This window comes from Ochotona princeps, chromosome 6 (genome assembly GCF_030435755.1).
Source record: "Ochotona princeps isolate mOchPri1 chromosome 6, mOchPri1.hap1, whole genome shotgun sequence".
Lineage (NCBI taxonomy): Eukaryota > Metazoa > Chordata > Mammalia > Lagomorpha > Ochotonidae > Ochotona > Ochotona princeps.
Genome location: NC_080837.1, coordinates 35,333,126 through 35,356,128, shown reverse-complemented (window position 1 = coordinate 35,356,128; position 23,003 = coordinate 35,333,126). Strand labels below are relative to the sequence as shown.

The 23,003-nt window shown below is 44.2% G+C and overlaps 2 protein-coding genes across 2 annotated transcripts in view; one reads left to right on the top strand and one right to left on the bottom strand.

Moving 5' to 3' along the window:
• Window positions 1–12,206: 12,206 nt before the first annotated feature.
• ZSCAN29 (zinc finger and SCAN domain containing 29) lies at window positions 12,207–15,928 on the bottom strand. The gene is given in 4 exon segments (XM_058665288.1): window positions 12,207–12,724; window positions 14,228–14,289; window positions 14,923–15,217; window positions 15,790–15,928. Coding segments are annotated over 4 exon segments (912 nt in total). The 3' UTR covers window positions 12,207–12,308.
• Window positions 15,929–16,254: 326 nt separating this feature from the next.
• TUBGCP4 (tubulin gamma complex component 4) overlaps window positions 16,255–23,003 on the top strand; it is a 42,153-nt gene continuing 35,404 nt past the window's right edge. The window contains exon 1 of the mRNA XM_004578136.4: window positions 16,255–16,501. Within this exon, the coding sequence (XP_004578193.2) occupies window positions 16,424–16,501 (78 nt within the window). The 5' untranslated portion in view covers window positions 16,255–16,423. The remainder of the gene's footprint in view (window positions 16,502–23,003) is intronic.

Sequence of the window (23,003 nt, the reverse complement as noted above, 5' to 3'; positions counted from 1 at the left end):
AAAAATGTTCTAAACAAGTTTTTAAAACATTTATTTATTTTATTGGAAAGGCAAACCAGATTTTACAGAGACAAGGAGAGACAGAAAGCTCTTCCATCCACTGGTTCACTCCCCAGATGGCTACAATGGCCAGAGGTGAGCAAATCCAAAGCCAGGAGCCAGGAGCTCCTTCTGGGTTTCCCAAGGCTTTGGGTTGTCCTCTACTGCTTTCCCAGGCCATAAGCAGGGAGCTGAATGGGAAATGGAGCAGCCAGGACATGAACTGGTGTCCATATTGGATCCCAGTGCATGCAAGACAAGGATTTAGCCACTAAGCCATTGCGCCGGGCTCAATATAAAACAATTTTATAGTTTACTTTTTAATATACGTACAAAAGCTAGTAAAATAAGTATTCTAAGGTATTAGTTTTATTATGATATTCTTTTAACAGTATAAAAGTCATGAAAATCATGCTAGCTTTTTGAAGAGTTGTTTGTTTACTTGAAAGGCAGAGTTATAGAGAGAGGAGGAGGGAGAAGCAGAGATCTTCTATCTAATAGTTTACACCCCACATGGTTACAACAGCCAGAGCTAGGCCAGACAGGAGCCAGGATCTTCTCCCTAGTCTCTTGGGTGCAGGGGCCCAAGCACTTGAGCCATTCTCTACCACTTTCTCAGGGAAACAGGAAACTGGATTAGAAATGGAGCAGCTGGGATTTGAAATGGCACCCATATGGCACCACAGGCAGCGGCTCTACCTGCAACACCTCAGCACTAGCTCACTCATGCCAGCTTTAAGTAGGAATGGAGAGTGAGGAGGTCATAGGTTTTCCTGCTTGAGGTTCCAGAATTCAAATTGTGGATTGACCAATAAGACTATTCGTGAAGCTACAACAAAGATTTTTCTTTATTTGAAAGAGAACAGAAATCTTCCATCTGCTGCTTCATTCCTTGAATGGCCACAAGAGCAATGGTCAGGGCAAGCCAAAACTAAGAGTCAGCAACTCCATCTGGATCTCCCCACCAGAAGCAAGGACTCAAGTCCTTGAGCTGTCATCAGCTGCTTTCCTGGAACATTAGCAGGAAGCTGAATCAGAAGCAGTGGAGCCGGGACTTCAGTTAGCACTCTGACTTGGGGTGCAGGAATCCCAAGCGATGGCTAAACTTACTGAACCAAAATGCATGCCCTGTAATAACAAATTGAATGGTGAGGGGGCCAGTGCTTTGGCACAGTGAGTCAAACTGCAGCCTGCAGCACCAGAATTCCATGTGTGCTGGTTGGTGTCTTTGCTACTCTACTTCGGTTCAGCTCCCTGCTTATGGCTTGGGAAAGCAGCAGAAGATGGTCCAAGTCTTTGGGCCCCTGCTACCAACATGGGAGATGTGAAGTAGCTCCTGGCACCTGGTTTTGGCTTGGCCCAGACCTGGCTTTTGTGGTCATTTAGTTAACAAGTAAAGGATAGCTGCTCTAAGCAATTCTTTTTGATGCTTAACTAGAGGTCCTAGCCAATGTAATAAGATGAAAAAAAAAAGTAAAAGTAGAAGGAATAGAAAGGAGGAAATACCATATTTATTTGCAGGTAACGTCATTATTTACTTAGAAAATCCAAAGAGATCTACAAACAGCTATAAGAACTAAAAAGTGAAGTAGCAAAGTTACAGGATAAAATCCGTATTCAAAAATCAATTGAAGAAAAGGTGATACACTAGGGTAGAAAAATCGAGTGTGAAATACCTTACTGCATCAGAAAATGTGGGAGTACAAAAAATATAAGAACCAATTTGAAGAGGTTCCCACAGCACTCTGGGAGCAATTTTAACATTAAAATATAACACTTAAAAAAATGTTTATTTGAAAGGGTTACAGAGAGACATCTTTCATCTGATGGTTTACTTCCCCGATGGCTGCAATGGCCAGGCCAAAGCCAGGGGCCAAAAGCTTTATACATCTCCCATGCGTTGCGGGGGCTTAAGCACCTGGGCCTTTTGCTGCTTTTCCCAGGCTATTTGCAGGGAGCTTGATTGGAAGCAGAGTATCCACAGAACAAACTGGTGCCCAAATGGGATGCTGGCACTCTGATGGCAGCTTCATGTGCTATACCACAGTGCTGGTAGCTCCAAGATAGTAAGCAATTTTTAATTCATCAAAAGAAGAAACTGACTTAGTATAATAATAACATATGGAATCAAGCACAACAGTTTTTCTTCCAGTAGCCTGTGAGCTAATATACTGTCCTTTGAATCTAATGGTTCTGTATCTGAGTTATGTATCTTGCATTCAGTTAACTGCAGACTGAAAATATTCTGAAAAAACATTTGTGCCTGTACTACATGTGTAAAAACTTTCACTTACCCCACTCCTTAGATGATTTGAAGTACGTGAAAGGATGTACATGGACTTGAGGTATCTGTGGAAGGTTCTGGAATCATTTCTCCATGAATACTGGGAGATGACTCTATAGGGAAAGACTGATGGAGTAAAACATCTCTCTACTCCTCTGTTATTCTACCTTTCAAATAAAGAAACAAAACCTTAAAAACATGACACTGAATTGGATATTAAAGATTATAAGGAACATTAGTTGGATAATCTTTTAAAAACTGAATAAAGAGTATATTAATAGCATATTAATTTTAAATGTCCTAATGTTGATAATTATTCTGTGGTTTTCAGAGAAAGTGCTGAAGTCCTTTTTTTTTTTTCATTTTTCAGTACATTAATATATATTTCTTTCAATTAGGCTTTCCTTAATTTCTTTTAGCAATGATGTAGCTTTTTACCTACATTTTCATTAATGTAAAAGAGAACAGTTTTTTATATTCCATAGTACAGTTCCAAGAAGACAATCATACTTCCCTCTGTCCCTTGCTCCCTGCCTTCTGTCCTCATTTTTATGAAATACGCAATGTGAAGTGTTTTAGGGGTAAAGGGTACTGTGTCTCTGAGTTCTTCTGAGTGACTTTAAGGAAATATATGGATGTAGATATGTGTATGTTTATACAGAAAGAATCAAAAGCAAATGGGTAAAATATAAATAATTTGGCAAAATTATATATACTGGAGTTTTTTGGAACTTTTTCTCTAAGTTTGAAATCATGGCAAGTTAGTAAGGTATAAACAAACTATATGGAGATTCAAACAGGCCTTCTGAAACTTTATTTACATGATTCCTTTAGTGATTTGTTTTGAAAAACATTCAGTTCCTACTGATAACACCAGTTTACCCTTGACATACATCCTATTATCTTCTTAGCTGCTTCTCCAGCTCACCTGATCTCCACTGTAGCTGCTGCTTCTGCCATGTTGCTAAAAACATTTTTTCAAAAGGTCTATTGTACTTGTTTGAAAGGCAACAGAGAGAGACAAAGATCTTCCATTCATTGGTTTGCTGCCCAGATAGCCACAACTAACTGGGGCTTGGCCAAGTCAAAAATAGGAACTAGGAACTCCAGACAGGTCTCCCGCAAGGCTGGTAGGGACACAAATACTTAGGCCATCTTTGACTGCCTTCCCAGGCACAATAGCAGGGAGTTGACTTGAAAATGGAGCAGCTGGCACTCGAACCAGCACTCATATGGGATGTCACCGTAACAGGCAGCAGCTTAGTCTACTGCATCAAATGCCAGCCCCGGCCCTGATAAGGACATATTTAGCTTATGGTTTATCATTTGCCTACAAGAGCTCCACATCAAGACCCTCACTAGAACTTGGCCCCAATCTCTTAAATGCTTGCTTCTTTGTTTATCTGTTAAGAACTATCAAATGCCAATTTGGGGAAAATGGGGATTTGTGAAGCCTAAGAAATATTCAGGTGTTTGGTGTCCTTCAGCATGGGGTATTGGAATATAGACCTCACCATATAAAATGACATAATATACTTTTCTCTGCTGTGTTTAGGGAAGACATCAATTGGATTCTGAGTTTGAGGAGTAGAACTTTAAAACTTTATTGAAAGTTTTAAAATGATATTTTATCCTTTTGATTTGTATAGGTTGAAGTGAATCCCCGAGAATGTAGATTTCATTTCTCTATTTTATTGTTTTTTCCAATGTTCCTGCTACTTTTATATTTTGACTGTTGTGATGCTGCATTGGCCAGACCCTTCTTGAGCTCTAACATACTTTGGGTTTCTACTCTTTCAGTTGTCCCAAAGTTTTATTTCTTTTTTTTTCTAAAGATTTATTTTATTTTATTTTATTTTAAAGATTTTATTTATTTTATTACAGTCAGATATACAGAAAGGAGGAGAGACAGAGAGGAAGATCTTCCATCCGATGATTCACTCCCCAAGTGAGCCGCAACGGGCTGGTGCGCACCGATCCGATGCCGGGAACCAGGAACCTCTTCCAGGTCTCACACGCGGGTGCAGGGTCCCAATGCATTGGGCCGTCCTCAACTGCTTTCCCAGGCCACAAGCAGGGAGCTGGATGGGAAGTGGAGCTGCCGGGATTAGAACCGGCGCCCATATGGGATCCCGGGGCGTTCAAGGCGAGGACTTTAGCCGCTAGGCCACGCCGCCGGGCCCGATTTATTTTATTTTTATTGGAAAGTTGGATATACAGAGAGAGACAGGAAGATCTTCTGTCCATTCACGCCCCAAACAGCCACAATGACCGGAGCTGAGCTGAGTCGAAGCCTGGAGCCCTGAGCCTCTTCCAGATTTCCCACGTGGGTGCAGGGTCCCAAGGCTTTGGGCAGTCCTGAACTGTTTTCCCAGGCCACAAGCAGGGTGCTGGATGGAAAGCAGGGCCGCCAGGATTAGAACCAGTGCCCATTTGGGATCCCGGTGTGTGCAAGGCAAGGACTTGTGCTGCTAGGCTACCATACTGGGCCCCCAAATTTTTGTTTCTAAAAGAGCCTTACAGTGTGTATATTAGGAATGGAGGAATTTAAAAACCTACAACTTTTTTTATTTTTTGATTTATTCATTTTTTATTACAGCCAGATATACACAGAGGAGGAGAGACAGAGAGGAAGATCTTCCGTCCGATGATTCACTCCCCAAGTGAGCCGCAACAGGCCGATGCGCGCCGATCCGAAGCAGGGAACCAGGAACCTCTTCCAGGTCTCCCACGCGGGTGCAGTGTCCCAATGCATTGGGCTGTCCTCAACTGCTTTCCCAGGCCACAAGCAGGGAGCTGGATGGGAAGTGGAGCTGCCGGGATTAGAACCGGCGCCCATATGGGATCCCGGGGCTTTCAAGGCGAGGACTTTAGCCGCTAGACCACGCCGCCGGGCCCAAAACCTACAACTTTTTAAAAATTATTATTTTTGATGATGCTTACCTCATTGATCAGGGTGGGAAGAGTCAAGAATCAGGGGAAAGTGGACAAGACCATTGTTTACACACTTTTTTTTTTTCTTCTGTCTGTATCTGGGGGAAGGGAGGATACAATGGGAGGGGCCACGCCCAGCCTCCCCAGTACCCTATAATCGTACAACTTTATGAGATATTTATGTCAACAGAATATTTTTTTGTGGGGGTATATTTTTCATTTCTAATTGAATAGTGGGAAGTGAACTAACCTGGATTCACACTCTTCATCCCTCTTTTCCCCAACTGCTTACCACAGAAACCAGTGCTGAAGCTGGCATGCTGGCATGGTGAGTTGATCTTCTGTCTGCAGCGCCAACATCCCATATGGGTGCCAGTTCAGGTCCTGGCTGCTCTACTTCCTATCCAGCTCCCTGTTTGTGGCCTGGAAAACAGTGGAGGATGGCTTAGGGCCTTGGGACGCTGCACCTACATGGGAGTCATGGAGGAAGGTCCTGGTTCCTGGTTTCAGACCAGCCCACCTCTGGCTGTTGTGACCATTTGGGGAGTGAAATAGCAGAAAGAAGATCTCTCTCTTGGTCTCTCTCTCTCTGACTTTGACTTTATTTAAAAATAAGTAAGCCTTTAAATGAAATTGACAAGATTCAGCCTTGAGTCTTCAAGCATCCAAGTGAAAAACGGCAGCAACATAGAGAATATATATTACGTTCTGTGGCACTAGCCATAGAAAACAAGCAATAAAAGAATGTGTGGGGCCCGGCGGCGTGGCCTAGCAGCTGAAGTCCTCGCCTTGGGAGCCCCGGGATCCCATGTGGGCGCCGGTTCTGGTCCCGGCGGCTCTGCTTCCCGTCCGGCTCCCTGTTTGTGGCCTGGGAGGGCGGTCGAGGACGGCCCAATGCATTGGGGCGCTGCACCCGCGTGGGAGACCCGGAGGAGGTTCCGGGTTCCCGGCTTCGCATTGGCCCGTTGGGGTTCACTTGGGGAGTGAATCATAGGACGGAGGGTCTTTCTCTCTCTCTCTCCTCCTCTGTGTATATCTGGCTGTAATGAAAATGAATAAATCTTAAAAAAAAAAAAGAATGTGTGGAGAAAATAAAAATGCAATAATCGCACTCAGAAACAACATGAGAGCAGACGTGACTATCTGGTCTTTGCTAAAGCTGGGTTGCTGCTTTGTTGTACATGTCACCCTGTCTTTTCCCAACAACGCTCTTTAAAGATTTATTTATTTTTCTTTTTACTGGAAAAGTAGATATACAGAGAGGAGGAGAGACAGAGAGGAAGATCTTCCATTTGCTGGTTCACTCCCCAAGTGGCCACAATGACTGGAGCTGAGCCAATCTGAAGCCAGGAGCCAGGAGCTCTTCTGGGTCCCCCCCGCAGGTGTAGGGTCCCAAAGCTTTGGGTCATCCTTGACTGCTTTTCCAGGCCACAAGCAGGAAGCTGGATGGAAAGTGGGGCCACTGAGATTAGAACCGGTGCCCATATTGCATAAAGCCATGTTCAAAGCGAGGACTTTAACCACTACAACTATTGTGCTGAGCCCCTACTTTTATATTTTTAAATTATTTATTTAAAGGCAGAATAAGCAAGAGAGGGAGAAATAGGCCTTCCATCCACTTGTTTACTCCCTAAATGGCCACTACAGCCAGGCTGAAGTCAGGATCCTAGAACTTCCGCGTCTCCCGTGAATGTGCAGGGGCCCACGTAGGCCATCTTCTGCTAGTTTCCCAGGCACAGAAGAGACCTGGATGAGAAGTGGAGCAGCTGGGACTTGAACCCGCACCCCTAAGGCATGCTTGGCATTGCAAGTGACAGTTAACCTGTTAATACCACAATAGCAGCTTGTTTCTTTTTAGAATGCTTGAAGGCTGTTATTTCTTGGTTCTTCCTCAGTAATGGCAGATTGGGTGGTATTTAATTGTTTGTTAGCTTGCACCTAAGTGGGTCTTTACCTGGTAAGGAGTTTCTTCTCGCTGTATTCCTGTTGCAGGGGTGTTCTGCCTGAGTCTTTTAAAATAAGACACATTCTCCATGCCCATTTATCATGGGGTTGCAATGGATTGTGGTTATGGATACTGATACTAAGGAATGATTTTTATTCTAATTTTTTTAAAACAATAATCTCCTTTGTTCCTCTACCTGGAACATAAATATTCAGATAGGCATACTTCTAGTAACTCCAGACAGGGAGCCAAGAAAAGTTAAGATTTACCAACAGCTTGATCATGATTTGCGTTTAAGCATAGAAACACCTAAACAAACACCAGGTATGTTATAGAGGTAATTTTTATTAACATGGTATCCCTGAGAGGCAGATTAAGTGTAAACGGTATTCTGCTTTACACAGAGGGACATGGAGCAGGTTGACCCACAGGGCATCTGGAGCCACAATTCGTATCTGTTGATGGCCCAACTAATGCTTTTATACACATGACTGTACATTACCCTACCAAAGACGCTAATAATTTATTTTTGTGACATTATAACATGCTTCCTAAACCATCTTGGATCCTGAGTTAATGCTTTAGATTGGTGTTTCCTGATCCTTCCTGTTTATGCAGTGAAACTGATACCATCTTCCCATCATTCTTTTTTTTTAAGATTTTTTTTTTTCATTGGAAAGTCAGATATACAGAGAAAGATCCTCCGTCCACTGATTCACTCCCCAAGTGGCCGCAGTTGCTGGAATTGCACCTCCTCTGGGTCTCCCACACTGTTGCAGGGTTCCAAGGCTTTGGGCTGTCCTCGACTGTTTTTTCAAGTCAGCAGCAGGGAGCTGGATGGGAAGCAGGGCTGCTGGGATTAGAACCATTGCCCATATGGGATCCTGGCACGTACAAGGTGAAGACTTCAGCTGCTAGGCTACTGCGCTGGGCCCATATTCCCATAATTCTTAATGTTAGATTTTTTTTTCCCTTAGTAGCAGAACCCTAATTGATCTAACACAGTAAATTATGAATTACAGAATATTCTGTCTCCCTAATGTTGGCATAGATTTCACTCTAGCCACAGAATTCTGATTAAATATGAAACAGCTACTTTGCTTTTCTCCTAAGCCATAGCCATCTGCTGTGTTCATCTTTCTTCTGACCTTCCCATTTGCTCATGGGTCTTTGCCACCCATGAAGGCTAGACTCCCTAAACTGCTGTTTCTCCTTTAGTGTTAGCCACTCTCTGTTTGCTAGTAAGTATAGCACCACACCTGTGATGATAGGTATACCACCTTGTGGTCATTTCTGACATTTCTAATTTTAGATAAAATGGTTTTTTTTCTTCCACTGCATAATTCATATTATACTCTTCCTCAAACTTCAAACTGTTCTAAACTTTAGCCAGCCTTCCTTTGTCTCTGCTGCCTATCACGCTCCCATCTTACTATTCCTCATCCATCCAGCACCTAGCTTGGTAACCAGTTTTAGAAAGTTCATCCTGTCCTAGATTACTCAGAAACTTCCCCTGCTGTGAACACTTTCTGCTTCATTCAGCCTTCCTGAATAAAAGAATACCTCTAAATTTCATTAAAGCAAATTCTAATGCATTGGACCTTCGCATTTATAAGCACAGAGGTACTACTTAGCTTCTAATTTCTTTAAAACTGTCACAGCTATATGTGTGTGTGTCAGTTGTTTTAGACTGATGAGGATGGATTCTAATGTGTTGTACAGGACTTGTCATTATTACTGTGAGTATATGGACCAGTCAGTACTATCTGAGTATAAAGATTGGGTGATTTCACCTGTTTGAAAAGCTGCTTTTAATTGTACACAATTGAGAGTGTGTGTGTGTGTGTGTGTGTGTGTGTAACTGGCAGCTCCCCTGACCAAAGATCTGCCTTCCCTGCCATTAAACAGTTGTTGGCATGAAGCAGACTGTTTTCCCAGTACATGGGAATGTGACAGTGGCTTCTGCTCACCGCCTGTTGGTTTAGTACTGATGGAGTGTGTAATACTGTACTAGGTGTTGGACTGTGTGGATTTAGATGATTCCCTGTTAACAACTGTAACTACTTTCTCCTTCACAACTAGCTAGCTTCCTCTTTGGGCTTCTGGACCACAAGGGGCAGAATAAATTCAGTTGATGGGATTCAAGGAAGATCAAAGTAGATGCTGTAAATGTATTAGTATTCTATTCCAGTCCTTCTAGGACTTGGAAGAAATGCAGCAATCTAGGGTTCACATTTTAATATTTATACAAAATTCATATTGTTTCACTTGGCTCTTGATGAGACGAGGATAGGAGAGAAATTAAGAGAAACAGTAAATTCTCCTTTAAGGTAAATGAAGAGTACACCTGACAGATATGTCATTCTGAGCCCAGGCTTTTCCACTACTGTGTAAAGGAAAGCTAGACCCACCCAATGAAGACAGTCTCATAGCTTTTCCCTGAAATGCTGCCAAGATGGGCTTTAACATTCCAACTGCAGCTGAATGACAGGATGTGTAAAAGATGCATGTATCAAATTCGTAGGCTCTACCATGATATCCTGCCTGTTAAAGAAACAGCATAGGTGCTGACAAGAAAGACCTGTTAGCCATCTTCTCAAACATTACAGGGACTGAAATATTTTGATTCCTAAAATGGAAGCCTTGGGAATTTGACAAACATAAGGAATAGTGGCATAAATCCTAGAGAGTATCTGCCAAGCTAGTTGGACAAAGAATAGAAGGTGGATTTCACTATTGGAAGACTTCCCAAACAATATACTTTCTGAGGGTTTTGTACCTGTTTGTATCCTTACTTGGGTGCTGACTGTGTCAGAAGCTTTTCTCGTGTGTGGATTTCTCGGTGTTTGTTAAGGGCAGAGCTTTTACTAAAACACTTGTTGCAGTCATGACACCCATAGGGTTTCTCTCCTGTGTGTGTCCTGTGATGCACACGTAAGTCAGAACTCTTACTGAAACTCTTTCCACATTGAGAACACACATGCGGCCTCTCTCCAGTATGTATCCTCCGATGTGCACTAAAATGAGAACTGTTGTTGAAGCTTTTTCCACACTCTTCACATTGATAGGGCTTTTCTCCTGTGTGAGTTCTCTGGTCAGTTATAAGGCTTGAGCTCAGATTGAAGCATTTTCCACACTCACCACACTGATAGGGTTTCTGTCCTGTGTGGATTCTCCTATGGGTGATGAAATTTGAACTGTCACGAAAACTTTTCCCACAGTCAAGGCACTTATAAGGTTTCTCTGCTGTGTAGATTCTCCAATGTCTAATGAGGCATGCATTCGACTGAAGGTTTTTCCACACTCGGCACATTTATATGGATTTTCTACCTGGTGGGATATCTGGTGCATGAGGTGGGAGTTTGGGCTAAAGTTTTTTTTTTTAAAGATTTATTTTATTTTTATTACAAAGTCAGATATACTGAGAGGAGGAGAGACAGAGAGGAAGTGGAGCTGCCGGGATTAGAACCAGCAGCCATATGGGATCAAGGCGAGGACCTTAGCCACTAGGCCACGCCGCCATGGGCTAAAGTTTTTGACATATCTGAGATATTCAGAGGGTCTCTCTCTCCCAAGCAAAACTTCTGATGACCTAAGACTACCCAAACTCTTCTCTGGAAGTGCTAGTTTTCCTCTTTTCTGCCCTGGGGTCTTTCTGCACTGTCTGTCTGGTCTGTGTTCACTTTTACTACCTTTATGTTGATTAGGATGATGGGCAATTGTCCTTTCAGACCTTGCAAGTAATGTCCTATGCAGTTGTACTTCCTCAGATATATCCCCTTTTAGATTCTCTTCATTCCCAAAACCTGATGTAAGGACAGAATTTTTAAAAATTAGCCATTTCTTTTATATTCCAGGGCAAAGCAAATCTGGGAGAAGCAAGTGATGCATCAAATGACTGAAGATAAAAATCAGGGAAGTCTGATCCCAAATGAACATTATTGTTAAGATTCCCAGTACTTTACTTTTCTATTTGGTCACCTACCACATGCTTTCATCTACCTAGAGGGTTAATTAATAAGGTTTTAACTCTTCCTAGATCCTTATTACCTTCAGAAAATCCTCTCAGAGAGAGCAAGGAAAGCTCATTGGATCTCAGGGAAGACTCTCACCATGTTTATCCAGGACAGATACTATCTTAGGATATAATTTTGCCACATCTTAGGCCCAGCCTGGCCTCCTTGTCCATTTTCTTTGATGGTGAAACTAAAGTGATTAGAAGGAAATGCCCAGATCAACTTTTGGAGAAACAGATCAGCTTTTAGAGAAACGTGTTTCATGAATGTGTTTCAAGTGTTCTGTTACATCAACCTTGTAATAGTCTAAGAACAAAATGCCTAGTTTCTTTGAGCCCAGGCTGTGCACATTTGCACTTCCAGATGTTTCAGGTAAACTGTGGATCCAAATTCTGTGGCCCAAATCTAGGAGCAAAAGAATGCTGGATGTCAGCCTACACATGTACCTTGTAAAGCAGTAATCCTACCCAGAAGCTTGTCTGATGAGATGCTTCATGCAAAAGATCCACAACAGTAAGTGCAATCCCAGAACCTTATATATTTGAATATATTTGTTGTGAGGGAAGAGTTAGCATTCCCAAAGCCATTTTTAGTATAACAAGTTATTATAGATTTGATGCTCCATGCAACACCTTAAACAATGTTGCTCTAAAAAAAAAAAAAAAAAATGCTGCTCTGAAGGACAGAAATGCCACTTGGGAAATGTCAGTTTTGGGATTCCCTGATAGCAAAAGTGGCTGGAAATTTCACAGCTCAAACATAGATAACAAGTTTACAAACTCCCAACTACTTCTGATGCCATAGTGTGAGCAGGCAAATCACATAAAAAAATTTATATCCTCTCTTACTAAGCTGCTTTAGTAGACAAGAAATGTGAGGAGAGGACGAAATAGACAGGAAAAAAATCTATTAAAGCTGGTATAGAGGTCAGTTCTCAATATGATCTTCCTTATAAATCCTATGGCCTCCCCTTTATTGTGTATAACAAAAGAAGTTTAAAAGTCTTACCACTGGGGCTTTGGAATAAGACAGGAGCATGGGTTATGACAGCCCCGGGGGTGGGGGGATCTCAATGTCCTCTTCATCATCATCAGAATCTTTCTCTAGTCTCTTTTGCCTCCTCAGTTTGCTTCTCAGCTTCAGCCTCTCTGGTTCCCTGGCCATCACTGGGTGGGGCAGCAACCTCAGCACTCACCAAAGCATCCATCTCTTCAAAGAAGGGACAAGACTCTGGTACCTGTCCATTCTTGACTTTCCGGTAGCTAGTTTGGAGGCTTTTAAACTTCATCCGACACTGCTCTGGGGTCCTAAGGAAGCCATATTCCCATAACCTCTCCGCTACTGTGCCATACAATTGGCTGTCGCGGTGACAGTTCTGCAGGGCTTTGTAAAACTGAGTCTCATTAAGAATTGCAAGGTAAGTTTTGGTCTCTTCATAACCCCAGTGTACACCTGTCACCAGAAGAGAAATTTCAGCACTATTTAATTCAGAGCTTTCAACCTCATCTCCTTATTCCTACCATCTGCATCATGAAAAAAATCACTAAGCTTGGGCTCCTAGGTAAAAAGAAAGTAAAAATACTTCATATTTCCAAATGGATAAACTCATTATAGAATGTTTTGCTTCTCTATTCCCTTTAGAATTATAATTTTATTCATGAATTTTGTTTAGCCATAAAACGCAGGAGTCCTTTCATCATATAATCATTGTATGCACTGAAGAAGAGTACAGACTGCATTTCTCCATCGTTCTAATAGTTTTTCTGGAATTCTGATTCTAATTAGAAAATCATTGTTCAGGAGAAGACCATAATAATCACTACTGATCACAACTTACCATCTCTAATCTCTCTGAACGTTTTCTGCCAGTCCTGTTTCCTAAGGCCCATTATGATTCTTATCCACTTGCACAATCTGAACTAGGCTTAGCAACAATAGCAAAGATATTATGCAAATATGCAAGATAAGGAATTACAGTCATGCACTGTGTAAGGGTGAAGGACTGGCAGGAGCCAAGATGAGAAAAGAAAGGAGTAAACAGTATTACTGGGTCTGAACAAGAGTAAACAGTATTACTGGGTCTGAAAACATGCTACTGTGGCAGCAGATCCCGCTGTCAGGCAATACTTGCAGGAATTGAACATCAGGTGAGGTACTCAAAGTAGAGGGAAGAGAATTTCAAAGAATCTTCCACCTGAGAGCAAGCTGGAGGTTCTAGTCTTTCCATTAATCTCTACTTACTGAGTAGAGAACAGGAAAAATCAGAAGGCAGACAGATGAACAAAGAATGAAAACAGCACTTAACACTTAGGCTGCATTTGTGACTTATCTGCATTTATTCATTCTTTCTTTTTTTTGTTTTTTAAAGATTTTATTATTATTGGAAAGCCGGATATATACAGAGAGGAGGAGAGACAGAGAGGAAGATCTTCCATCCGATGTTTCACTCCCCAAGTGAGCCGCAACGGGCTGGTACGCGCCGATCCGATGCCGGGAACCAGGAACCTCTTCTGGGTCTCTCACGCGGGTGCAGGGTCCCAAAGCTTTGGGCTGTCCTCGACTGCTTTCCCAGGCCACAAGCAGGGAGCTGGATGGGAAGTGGAGCTGCTGGGATTAGAACCGGCGCCCATATGGGATCCCGGGGCATTCAAGGCGAGGACTTTAGCCACTAGGCCACGCTGCCGGGCCCTATTCATTCTTTCTTGATGAAATAAGAGAAAGGACAAAAGTATAGAGGACAAGAAGGCTAGAACAGAATTAAACTAACATTACACACATAAAACATTAAGGACAAGACCACTGTTGACAATGAGATTACAGCTTTAAAGAGCCAGTGTTGCCAGCTCCATTTTATAACTGAGGAAATGAATACTTAGAATGGTTAGCTAACCATCTGCAGTCACCTCGCTGATGAGTGGTAGATTAGAATCTAAGCCTTCTAAATCGTATTTCACTGCTCTTCCATAACAACGGAGTTGTATAAAATATATCAACAGCAGTGAGCAGTACTTGAAAAATAATTCCACATGCAAAAATATTCCAACAGAGTGTCATTGGAGGACTTCTCAGTCCTGTGAAGATGCCAGAGTACAGTGCACAAATCAAAGGATTGTTGTAAAAGGTTGCCCAGCTTTGGACAGTTCTTCACTGTGCTATTCTAAGTAGAAATAAACAGAATAAACTGACTTTGAGATTTGGGAAAGTAAAAGGAAGACAGGTAAAAAGTGCTGATCTTACTACATAAGATGTTTTATAAATACTTGCTCTCCTTAAAGATAAAATAGGGTCTGGGCCCGGCGGTGTGGCCTAGCGGCTAAAGTCCTCGCCTTGAATGCCCCAGGATCCCATATGGGCGCCGGTTCTAATCCCGGCAGCTCCACTTCCCATCCAGCTCCCTGCTTGTGGCCTGGGAAAGCAGTTGAGGACAGCCCAATGCATTGGGACACTGCACCCGTGTGGGAGACCTGGAAGAGGTTCCTGGTTCCCAGCATCGGATCGGCGCGCACCGGCCCGTTGCGGCTCACTTGGGGAGTGAATCATCGGACGGAAGATCTTCCTCTCTGTCTCTCCTCCTCTCTGTATATATCCGGCTTTCCAATAATAATAAAATCTTTAAAAAAAAAGGGGGGGGAGTCTGTGCTCCCTTTTAAGTTTGCCTCTCTGTTCCCTCTGCTGCAGTCACTTCCCAATCCCACACTTGTCACTTTGCCCCACTCCCTTCCTCACTGGGAGTCCAGGTCTTCCAGGCGTTCTCTCTAAATCCTCCACCAGAGTCACTGCCTCCTCTCCATTTTCTGGACACTGCGCTTGGACCCAGTTCTGGATCTCCCCAGGTAGGACGGTCAGGAACTGCTCCAGCACCAACAATTTCACGATCTGCTCCTCGGTGCGCACTTCTGGTCTCAGCCACCTACAGCAGAGTTCCCAGAGCTGGCTGAAGGCCTCTCGGGGCCCAGCCACCTCCTGGTAATGGAATCTCCTGAAGCGCTGACGGAAGGTCTGGGAATTAATGCCATTCCCTCTCAAGGTGGGTTTGGCCGTCATTCACCGCAGACAACAGTGGCCCTCTAGGGCTCACGTCTATCTCCCCATGGCCTTGGAGAATCGCCTGCAGGTGAGCAGTTTCTCTCTAGAGTAGAGAGGGATCACGATCAAAAAGAATTCGTTTGTCTCAAGTCTTGCCAGAGCTGGCTCCTATTTAGCTCTGTGAGATAGCACCATTGGCAAGCCAATACCGTCTTTCAAAAAAAATAAAACTGCATTTCTGGGTAGCTTCAAGAAAGGGCTGATAACAGCCCTGTCTTGCTTCTCCCCCATTTCCCCAAACCCGATCCCATTCAAATCCCCCAACCGATGTCTCAACAGGAAGTTCACGCTGCAGTAAATGATGGGAAAGTCCTAAGGTTGCAAGGCAACAAAAAACCTCTGTCCAGCAGGTCGCAGCTCATCTCCCTTAGACTCCGCCTTTACCAACTCCCACCGCCAACAACATTCAAGTACGGGGTATCGAGGTTATGCGGTCCCTGCCAAGCAGAAGAGACCGCTCAAGCTAGGGGTCGGGAGCTACTGACGGGAAACCTTAAGGAGAAACTGGTGCGGCTCCTGGAGCCGGCGTCGGGAAGAGTCCCACAGCTGCTGATGAGCAGGATCCGAGAGACGGCAGCAGTAGGGCGCGCGAGCTCGGTGCTGGCCGGGGACTGGCGGGGGCATGGGTCCGGCCTCTGTCTATCACGCCCTCCGGCCGGGTCACTCTGGGAATCGCCTTGCCGTCCCTCTGGAAGCCTCCGATGGGGCTAAGGCGCCCTGAGACTCTCTACGGTCTGCATCTGGGAGTCTCCCTCTCGAATTGACTCTCAGGTCACTCGCGGAGCTAACCCGGTCCAGCATCACCGACCCTAGGTCCAACCCCAGGCGGGACCCTGCCAGCCGCCTAGACCCGCTCCCAGACCGGAGGTGGGAGCGGGCAGCTGGGGGACGCTGAGGGCGCCTGCGCGCGGCCGGGCGGAAGTGAGCGGGCGGGCCCTGAGGAGCCGGGCGCGCGGCGTACTTCCGGGAGCCGGCCGGCGCGAACCTCCGTTCCTTCCGCCACGGGGCTGGGGAGCCGCTGCCTGAGCGCCTGTGGAAGGGGGAGGCTTCGCCGCCGTGGTCTTCTAGAGGGGTGCCGGAGGAGAGGTGACATCCCCGGACGCCAAGTCCGCCGTGGGCATGATCCACGAGCTGCTCTTGGCTCTGAGCGGGTACCCGGGGTCCATCTTCACCTGGAACAAGCGGAGTGGCCTGCAGGTACGGTGTGGCTGAGGGCGCTTAGACTCCGGGGACTGGGAGGGATGTCTGAGGGACTTGGGGGGCCGGAGGCTGGTCCCTGGGATGGTGAGAAGGGCAGCTCCCCTGGGGTCCCAAGGGTGAGGGGCCAGGCCTCAGATGGTCAGACCCCCAAGGGCTTTGCGTTGCTGCGGGGTGTGCGGACGCGGGATTAAGGAGAAGGTATCTGAGAGCTACAGAGCATCTGGTTTAAAGATAAGGAAGACCCTTGGTGCTGTTTATTTTCACGCTAGCATTCTGTTTCTTAGTTTTTGAAGTCTCATTCAAATACGCAACGGCCAGTATGATTTTGCTGAATGATAAAAATGGTTTTCGAGAGCGTGTGGGTGGGTTTCCATCGTGACTGCCGGAGAAGTTCTGCTCCAGGTGGAGCGCTTACCCGGGGCCTCCGGAATGAGAAATGTATGAGGAGGAAGGGTCATGTGATACCTGTTTAGGGAACCTGCGTTCTGAGTTGACCCTAACGACCAGCTGTATACATTTTGCAGCTTAATTGAGGCATGAACCTCGAGCTGTGTGTTACATACCCGTCATGATCAGAGCCGAGTTTTGAAAGCAATCCTGTTCCAATCCTAGTGTCTGAACTACTGTCTTCCAGGTTACTCAGTGCTCTCAGTAGCTGAGTAACACAGGCGTTGTTAGCTTAAGCTTACAAGAAAGTCTGTTGAAGTTTCCAGCATTTTATGGCTACTAAGTCCTGGTAGTGGCAAGACAGGTATTTAGCGGGGAGTGTAGGCTGTGCAAGAATAGAAAATTTATATGCTAAACTTGTAACATATAGAAATCAGATGGATTCCTCCTATTGTTTTAAGGTGATTTTGTGATTTAGGTGTGTGGTTTTTTTTTTTGGGGGGGGGGGGTGATTGTATAACGGAGTTTGAGTTGTTTCTCCAAAGAAATTCTTAAAAGAATTTTACTGATACGCGCCTTTGGGGCTTTGAAGACTGAGTTGGCGTCTCAGCTTTTCCCTGGCAAAAATATCACAGTGCTGAGTGTTGTATGGGAGGAGAATGTTCTTTGTGGGTGCTTGACTCTCTGAAGTACATAGAGGTGACTGGAGAAACAGGAGCGGGCCTCAAGGAATTCCACCTTCCCTGTCCCTCCCCCCCTTTTATAAAGTCTCAGGTATTTCCCTGCTTTTTAGCCTAACCTTTCAGCCTTAATGTCAGTTCCTCAGAAACGCTTCCTCCAGTGAAATTTTTAAGTATTCTTGCCTCATGCCATTATTCTCTACCCTGCCGCTTGTTTATCTGCTATAATTCATAACTGTTTATTGTTGTTACCTGTTTATAGACTGTTTTCCTACATCCATTGTCTATATAAATGTGTAACATAATGTCAGTAAATTGAAGGAATTGTTTGCTGTTCATGTTCCCAGTAATGTCACCCATGCTTTTTAAGATTTATTTGTTGGGCCTGGTGCCATGGCCTAGCAGCTAAAGTCCTCGCCTTGAACGCACCGGGGTCACATATGGGCACCAGTTTTTTTTTTTAATTATTATTTACTCATTTTATGATACAGTTCCATAGGCTCTTGGTATTTCCATTATCCCAGCCCCAATCCCCCCCCCCACCTAGTTTCTCTGTATCATTACTAAAGGATAGTTCTTCATGCACAGTCATATGTCCATCATTGTGGGCACGGACAATGGCAGAGAGTCCAGCATCCTATTGTCAAGATATAGTCAACAGTTTCATTGTAAGTCCATCTTTATCTGGAAATAGAGATACATACTACATTGTATCCTCACATCTGGATATATTAGTCTCCACAGCTACTGTACATCCCCTCAAATGAAAAGTCATAATACAAAATCAATAATAGGAAGAAAAATAGAAATTTACAATGCCATGAAGTTAAATAACATGTCACTAGATATGACAGTCTCCATTACACAGCTACTGTACATCCCCTTAAATGAAAAGCCACAAAACAAAATCAACAACAGGAAGAAAAATAGAAATTTACAATGCCATGAAGTTAAATAACATGTTACTAGATATGACGGTCTCCATTACACAGATACTATACATCCCTTTAAATGAAAAGCCACAAAGCAAAATCAACATGAGGAAGAAAAAAAATTAACAACACCATGAAGTTAAATAACATGCTACTAAATGACTAACGTGTAGCTGAAGAAATGAAAATCAAGAACCTTCTTGAAGAAAATGATGCTACTGTATGATCTGTGAGTCACTGAAGGATTTAATCAGAATAAAGTGTTTTGAATAGATGAAACTAACAGAAGACATCAAAACCCACGAGATATAGTTTCCGCTGATTTTTGTTGGTGAAATGTGTCTCTTCTAGACAATAAATAGATGGGGTTTGTTTTTTTAATCCAGTCTACTAATCTATGACATTTGATTGAGCTTAAGCCATTTACATTCAAAGTTTAATATGTATGGATGGTACTTTGGTCCTGCCATTTTAGGAATGGGTTGTTCATTGGTTTAGTCTTCTGTTGTCATTTTACTGGGATGTTCTTCACATATACCTTTAGTTTTGTTGGGTGCTATTCCTCTTCTCTGTCAAGAGAACATCTTGAAGTATCATTTGTAGGGCAGGTTTGGAAGAGGCAAATTCTTTTTTTTTTTTTTTAAGATTTAATTTTTATTGGAAAGTCAGATACACGAAGAGAAGGAGAGACAGAGAGGAAGATCTTCCGTCCTATGATTCACTCCCCAAGTGAGTGCAACTGCCAGTGCTATACCAATCCGAAGCCAGGAGCCAGGAACTTAATCCAGGTCTCCCACATGGTTGCAGAGTCCCAAGGCTTTGGGCCGCCCTCAGCTGCTTTCCCAGGCCACAAACAGGGAGCTGAATGGAAAGTAGAGCTGCCAGGATTAGAATGGGCGCCCATGGGATCCCGGTGCTTTCAAGGCAAGGATTTTAACCACTAGGCCATGCCACCGGGCCCGAGGCAAATTCTTTTAACTTTTTTTTTTTTTTTTTTTTTTTTTTTTTTTTTTACTGTGGAAGAATTTTATTTCAATTTTCAAAGACAAAAAAAGCTTTGCTGGATATGTTATCCTAGGCCGACAATTTTTTTTTGGAATCTGGAATATGTCACTCCATTCTCTTCTTGCATGTAGAGTTTCCTGCGAGAGATCTCCTGTGAGTTTAGTTGGCATTCCTTTATATGTCAGTTGGTTTTTTTTTCACGTGTACATTTAAGGATCTTTTCCTTATGTTCAATTGAAGAGAGCTTGATGAACATGTGTCTTGGTGAAAATTGTTTTTGATCGAGCCTGTTGGGAGTTCTGTGCCCCTCCTGAATGTTGTTTCCCAATTGTTTCTCTAGATTAGGGAAATTTTCCTTTATTATTTCATTAAATATATCTGTAAAACCAGGTTCTCTTTCTGCACCTTCTGGGACTCCCATAACTCTTATATTAAGCCTCTTAATAGTGTCTTTCAATTCTTGAATACTTTTTTTGGCCTGATCCAGCTCTGCTTCCAGCTTTTTGTTTGCTTCCCCCTGATGACAGGAAATACCTTCCAATTCTGAGATTCTTTGTTCTGCTTGCTTCATTCTACTTTGGAGACTCTCCGTTGTACTTTTAATTTGCTCTACTGTGTTCTTCATTTCTGATATATCAGCCTTGATTTGCTTTATTGCTGCTGTTGCTTGTGTAAAATGTTCCTTAAATTCTTTGAATTCTTGCAAGTGCTTTCATTGTTGATCAGAAGCTTTAAAATGAGTTTTCTGAATTTTGTGTCCCCCATTTTCTTGATGTCTTCCTCAGTTAACTCTGAGGTTGGCGTAGGGTTTTGCTCCTTTGCAGGGGAGTTTTCAGTAATATTCATTGTGCCTTTGTCTCTTTTGTTCTTGGTCATTGTGCTTCTGGGTAGCAGAGTCTTCTCCTTGGGGCAGGTTTCTAAGCTCTGTCACCCACAGATCTACAGTTTGATTTTACTTATTGCAGTTGGTACACAAGTCTTTGCTTGCAGCCAATTGTGCCACTCTGTCCAGTGAGTTCCAGGTCTGGGTTCTTATGTTAGATTTCCACAAAGAACTCCATAGCCCCAGCTCCTGGCTCACCACTCTCCACCTCCTGTGATACCGTGCTGAGGCTGCACCTTTGTACAGCCTTTCTCCCACTTCCGGTTGTAGCAGGTTCCAGGATTAGGAAGAGACCAGGTGTCCTATATAGCTAGGTTGTTGGTGGAACTGATCTTGCTGGAACCTGTTGGACGTTAGGTCTGGGTGCCACATGGACCTATTTTAACCCGTACAGTGCCACAGTCAGTATTATTTTCCTTTGGGACCAGTGCAATTCACTGAACTCAGTGAGTTATCACGAGATCAGCACATGCACAAGTCACAGTTGTCCCTACAGTCTTAACAGCTTTTGCCACAGTGTACAGAATGGTGCCTGACATGCCCCTACTAGAGTTCTTGATCTGCTGGCCATCAGGTCTGAGGGCTACCTAGACATGTCTTGGGTGGAACCTGTAGATTACTGCATTGATGCAGTTCACTGAGTCAAAAACGAGTTCACTCCGAGTTCAGTTTACGCTCAGTCCTTTCCCTTGCCTTTGCCCTCTTAGGCAAAGTGGCACCCAATTCGGCTCTAGGGGGCTGACTGGGCTGTGAAATCCACCCTGTTCTCGCACTTCCTGTCTGGGATCTGCCGCTCTGTCTCTGCTCCTGGTCAAATCAAACAGACTAGCAGTATGGACAGTTCTTTGGGTTCACCTCCTGAGCTCCCAGCGAAAGTCCCTTCCCACCTGGTTGCTGGTGGAGATCCGGCTGCTGGTGGAGTTCAGATTGCTGTTTGCTGAATGCCGCTGGAGTATCAGTCACTGCAACTCCACACTGTTGTGTCTGCTGCTTTCCTGTGTCTGTCAGTTGCCAGGTACCCCTCTGCTGTTGTTCTGTCCTCTCCTATTTCCTGGAATGTGTCCTCTCTGCTTCATCCTGATTAAATGTTTTTCAGTCTGTTTAAACGTGTCCTTACCCTATTCTGCCATCTTGATTCCCTGGGCCTCCGGTTCTTATCCTGGCATCTCCACCTCCCATCCATCTCCCTGCTTATGGCCTGGGAAAGCAGTCGAGGATGGCCCAAAACCTTGGGACCCTGCACCCGCCTGGGATTTATTTGTTTTTATTGGAAAGTCAGATTTACAGAGAGGAGGCGATGCAGAGTGAAGTATCTTCCATCCACTGGTTCACTCCCCATGTGGCCGCAACAGCTGGAACTAAGTTGATCCGAAGCCAGGAGCTTCTTTTGGGTCTCCTTTGCAGGTGCAAGGTCCCAAGGCCTTGGGCTGACCTCTACTGCTTTCCTAGTCCAAAAGCAGGGAGCTGGAGGGGAAATGGAGCAGCCAGGACATGAACCATTGCCCATATAGGATTCCGGCACATGCAAGGCGAGGACTTTAGCCACTAGGCTACTGCACTGGCCCCATACTGGTTTTTTTTTTTTAATGATTTATTTATTTGATTTGGAAAGAGGGAGGGTAAGAGACAGACCTTCTGTCTGCTAGCTCACTCCCCAAATGGCTGTATCAGCCACAGGTGGGTGTGTCCATACCTTCTTCCTAGTCTCTCATAGATCCAGGGGTCCAAGGATTTGAGCTGTCCTTCCACTATTTTCCCAATACATTAGCAGATAGCTGCATCAGAAGTGAAACAGAGCCCCGCGCTATAGCCTGGTGACTCAAGTTCTCACCTTCCATGCACCAGAATCCTATATGGGATTTGGTTCGTGTCCCAACTGCTTCACTTCACTTCCAGCTTCCTGCTTATGGCTTGAGAAAGCAGTTGAGGACAGCCCAAGGCATTGGGACCCTGAACCAACCTGGGAGACTGGAAGAAGCTTCTGATCAACTCAGCTCCAGCCATGGCGGCTACTTGGGGAGTGAAGTAGCGGGTGGAAGATCTTTCTGTTCTTCTCTTTGTAAATCTGACTTTCCAATGAAAATAAATAAAATCTTAAACAATTAAAAAAAATGGATCAGCAGGTACTATACTCGGTGATGGCAGTGGAAAACTAGCTAACTATGCACCAATTTTTTAAATTTCTAAAACTGCCAACAAGAGTTCTTGTTGGCAAAGCAATCTTTTTTCTTTTTAAGATTTATTTATTATTGCAAAGTCAGATATATAGAGAGGAGGAGAGAGGAAGATCCTCCATCCGATGATCCCCCCAAGTGACTGTAGTGGCCGGTGCTGCTCCGATCCGAAGCCAGGAACCAGGAACTTATTCCAGGTCTCCCACATGGGTGCAGGGTCCCAAGGCTTTAGGCCATCCTTGACTGCTTTCTCAGGCCACAAGCAGGGAAGTGGAGCTGCCAGTATTAGAACCGGCGCTCATATAGGTTCCTGGCACATTCAAGGCAGGGACCTTAGCCTCTAGGCCATGGTGCCAGGCCTGGCAGAGCAATCTTAATGATAGAAGTTGCTACAGGGTCAACTTTGTGGTATAGTGGGTAAATAATATATCATCTGTA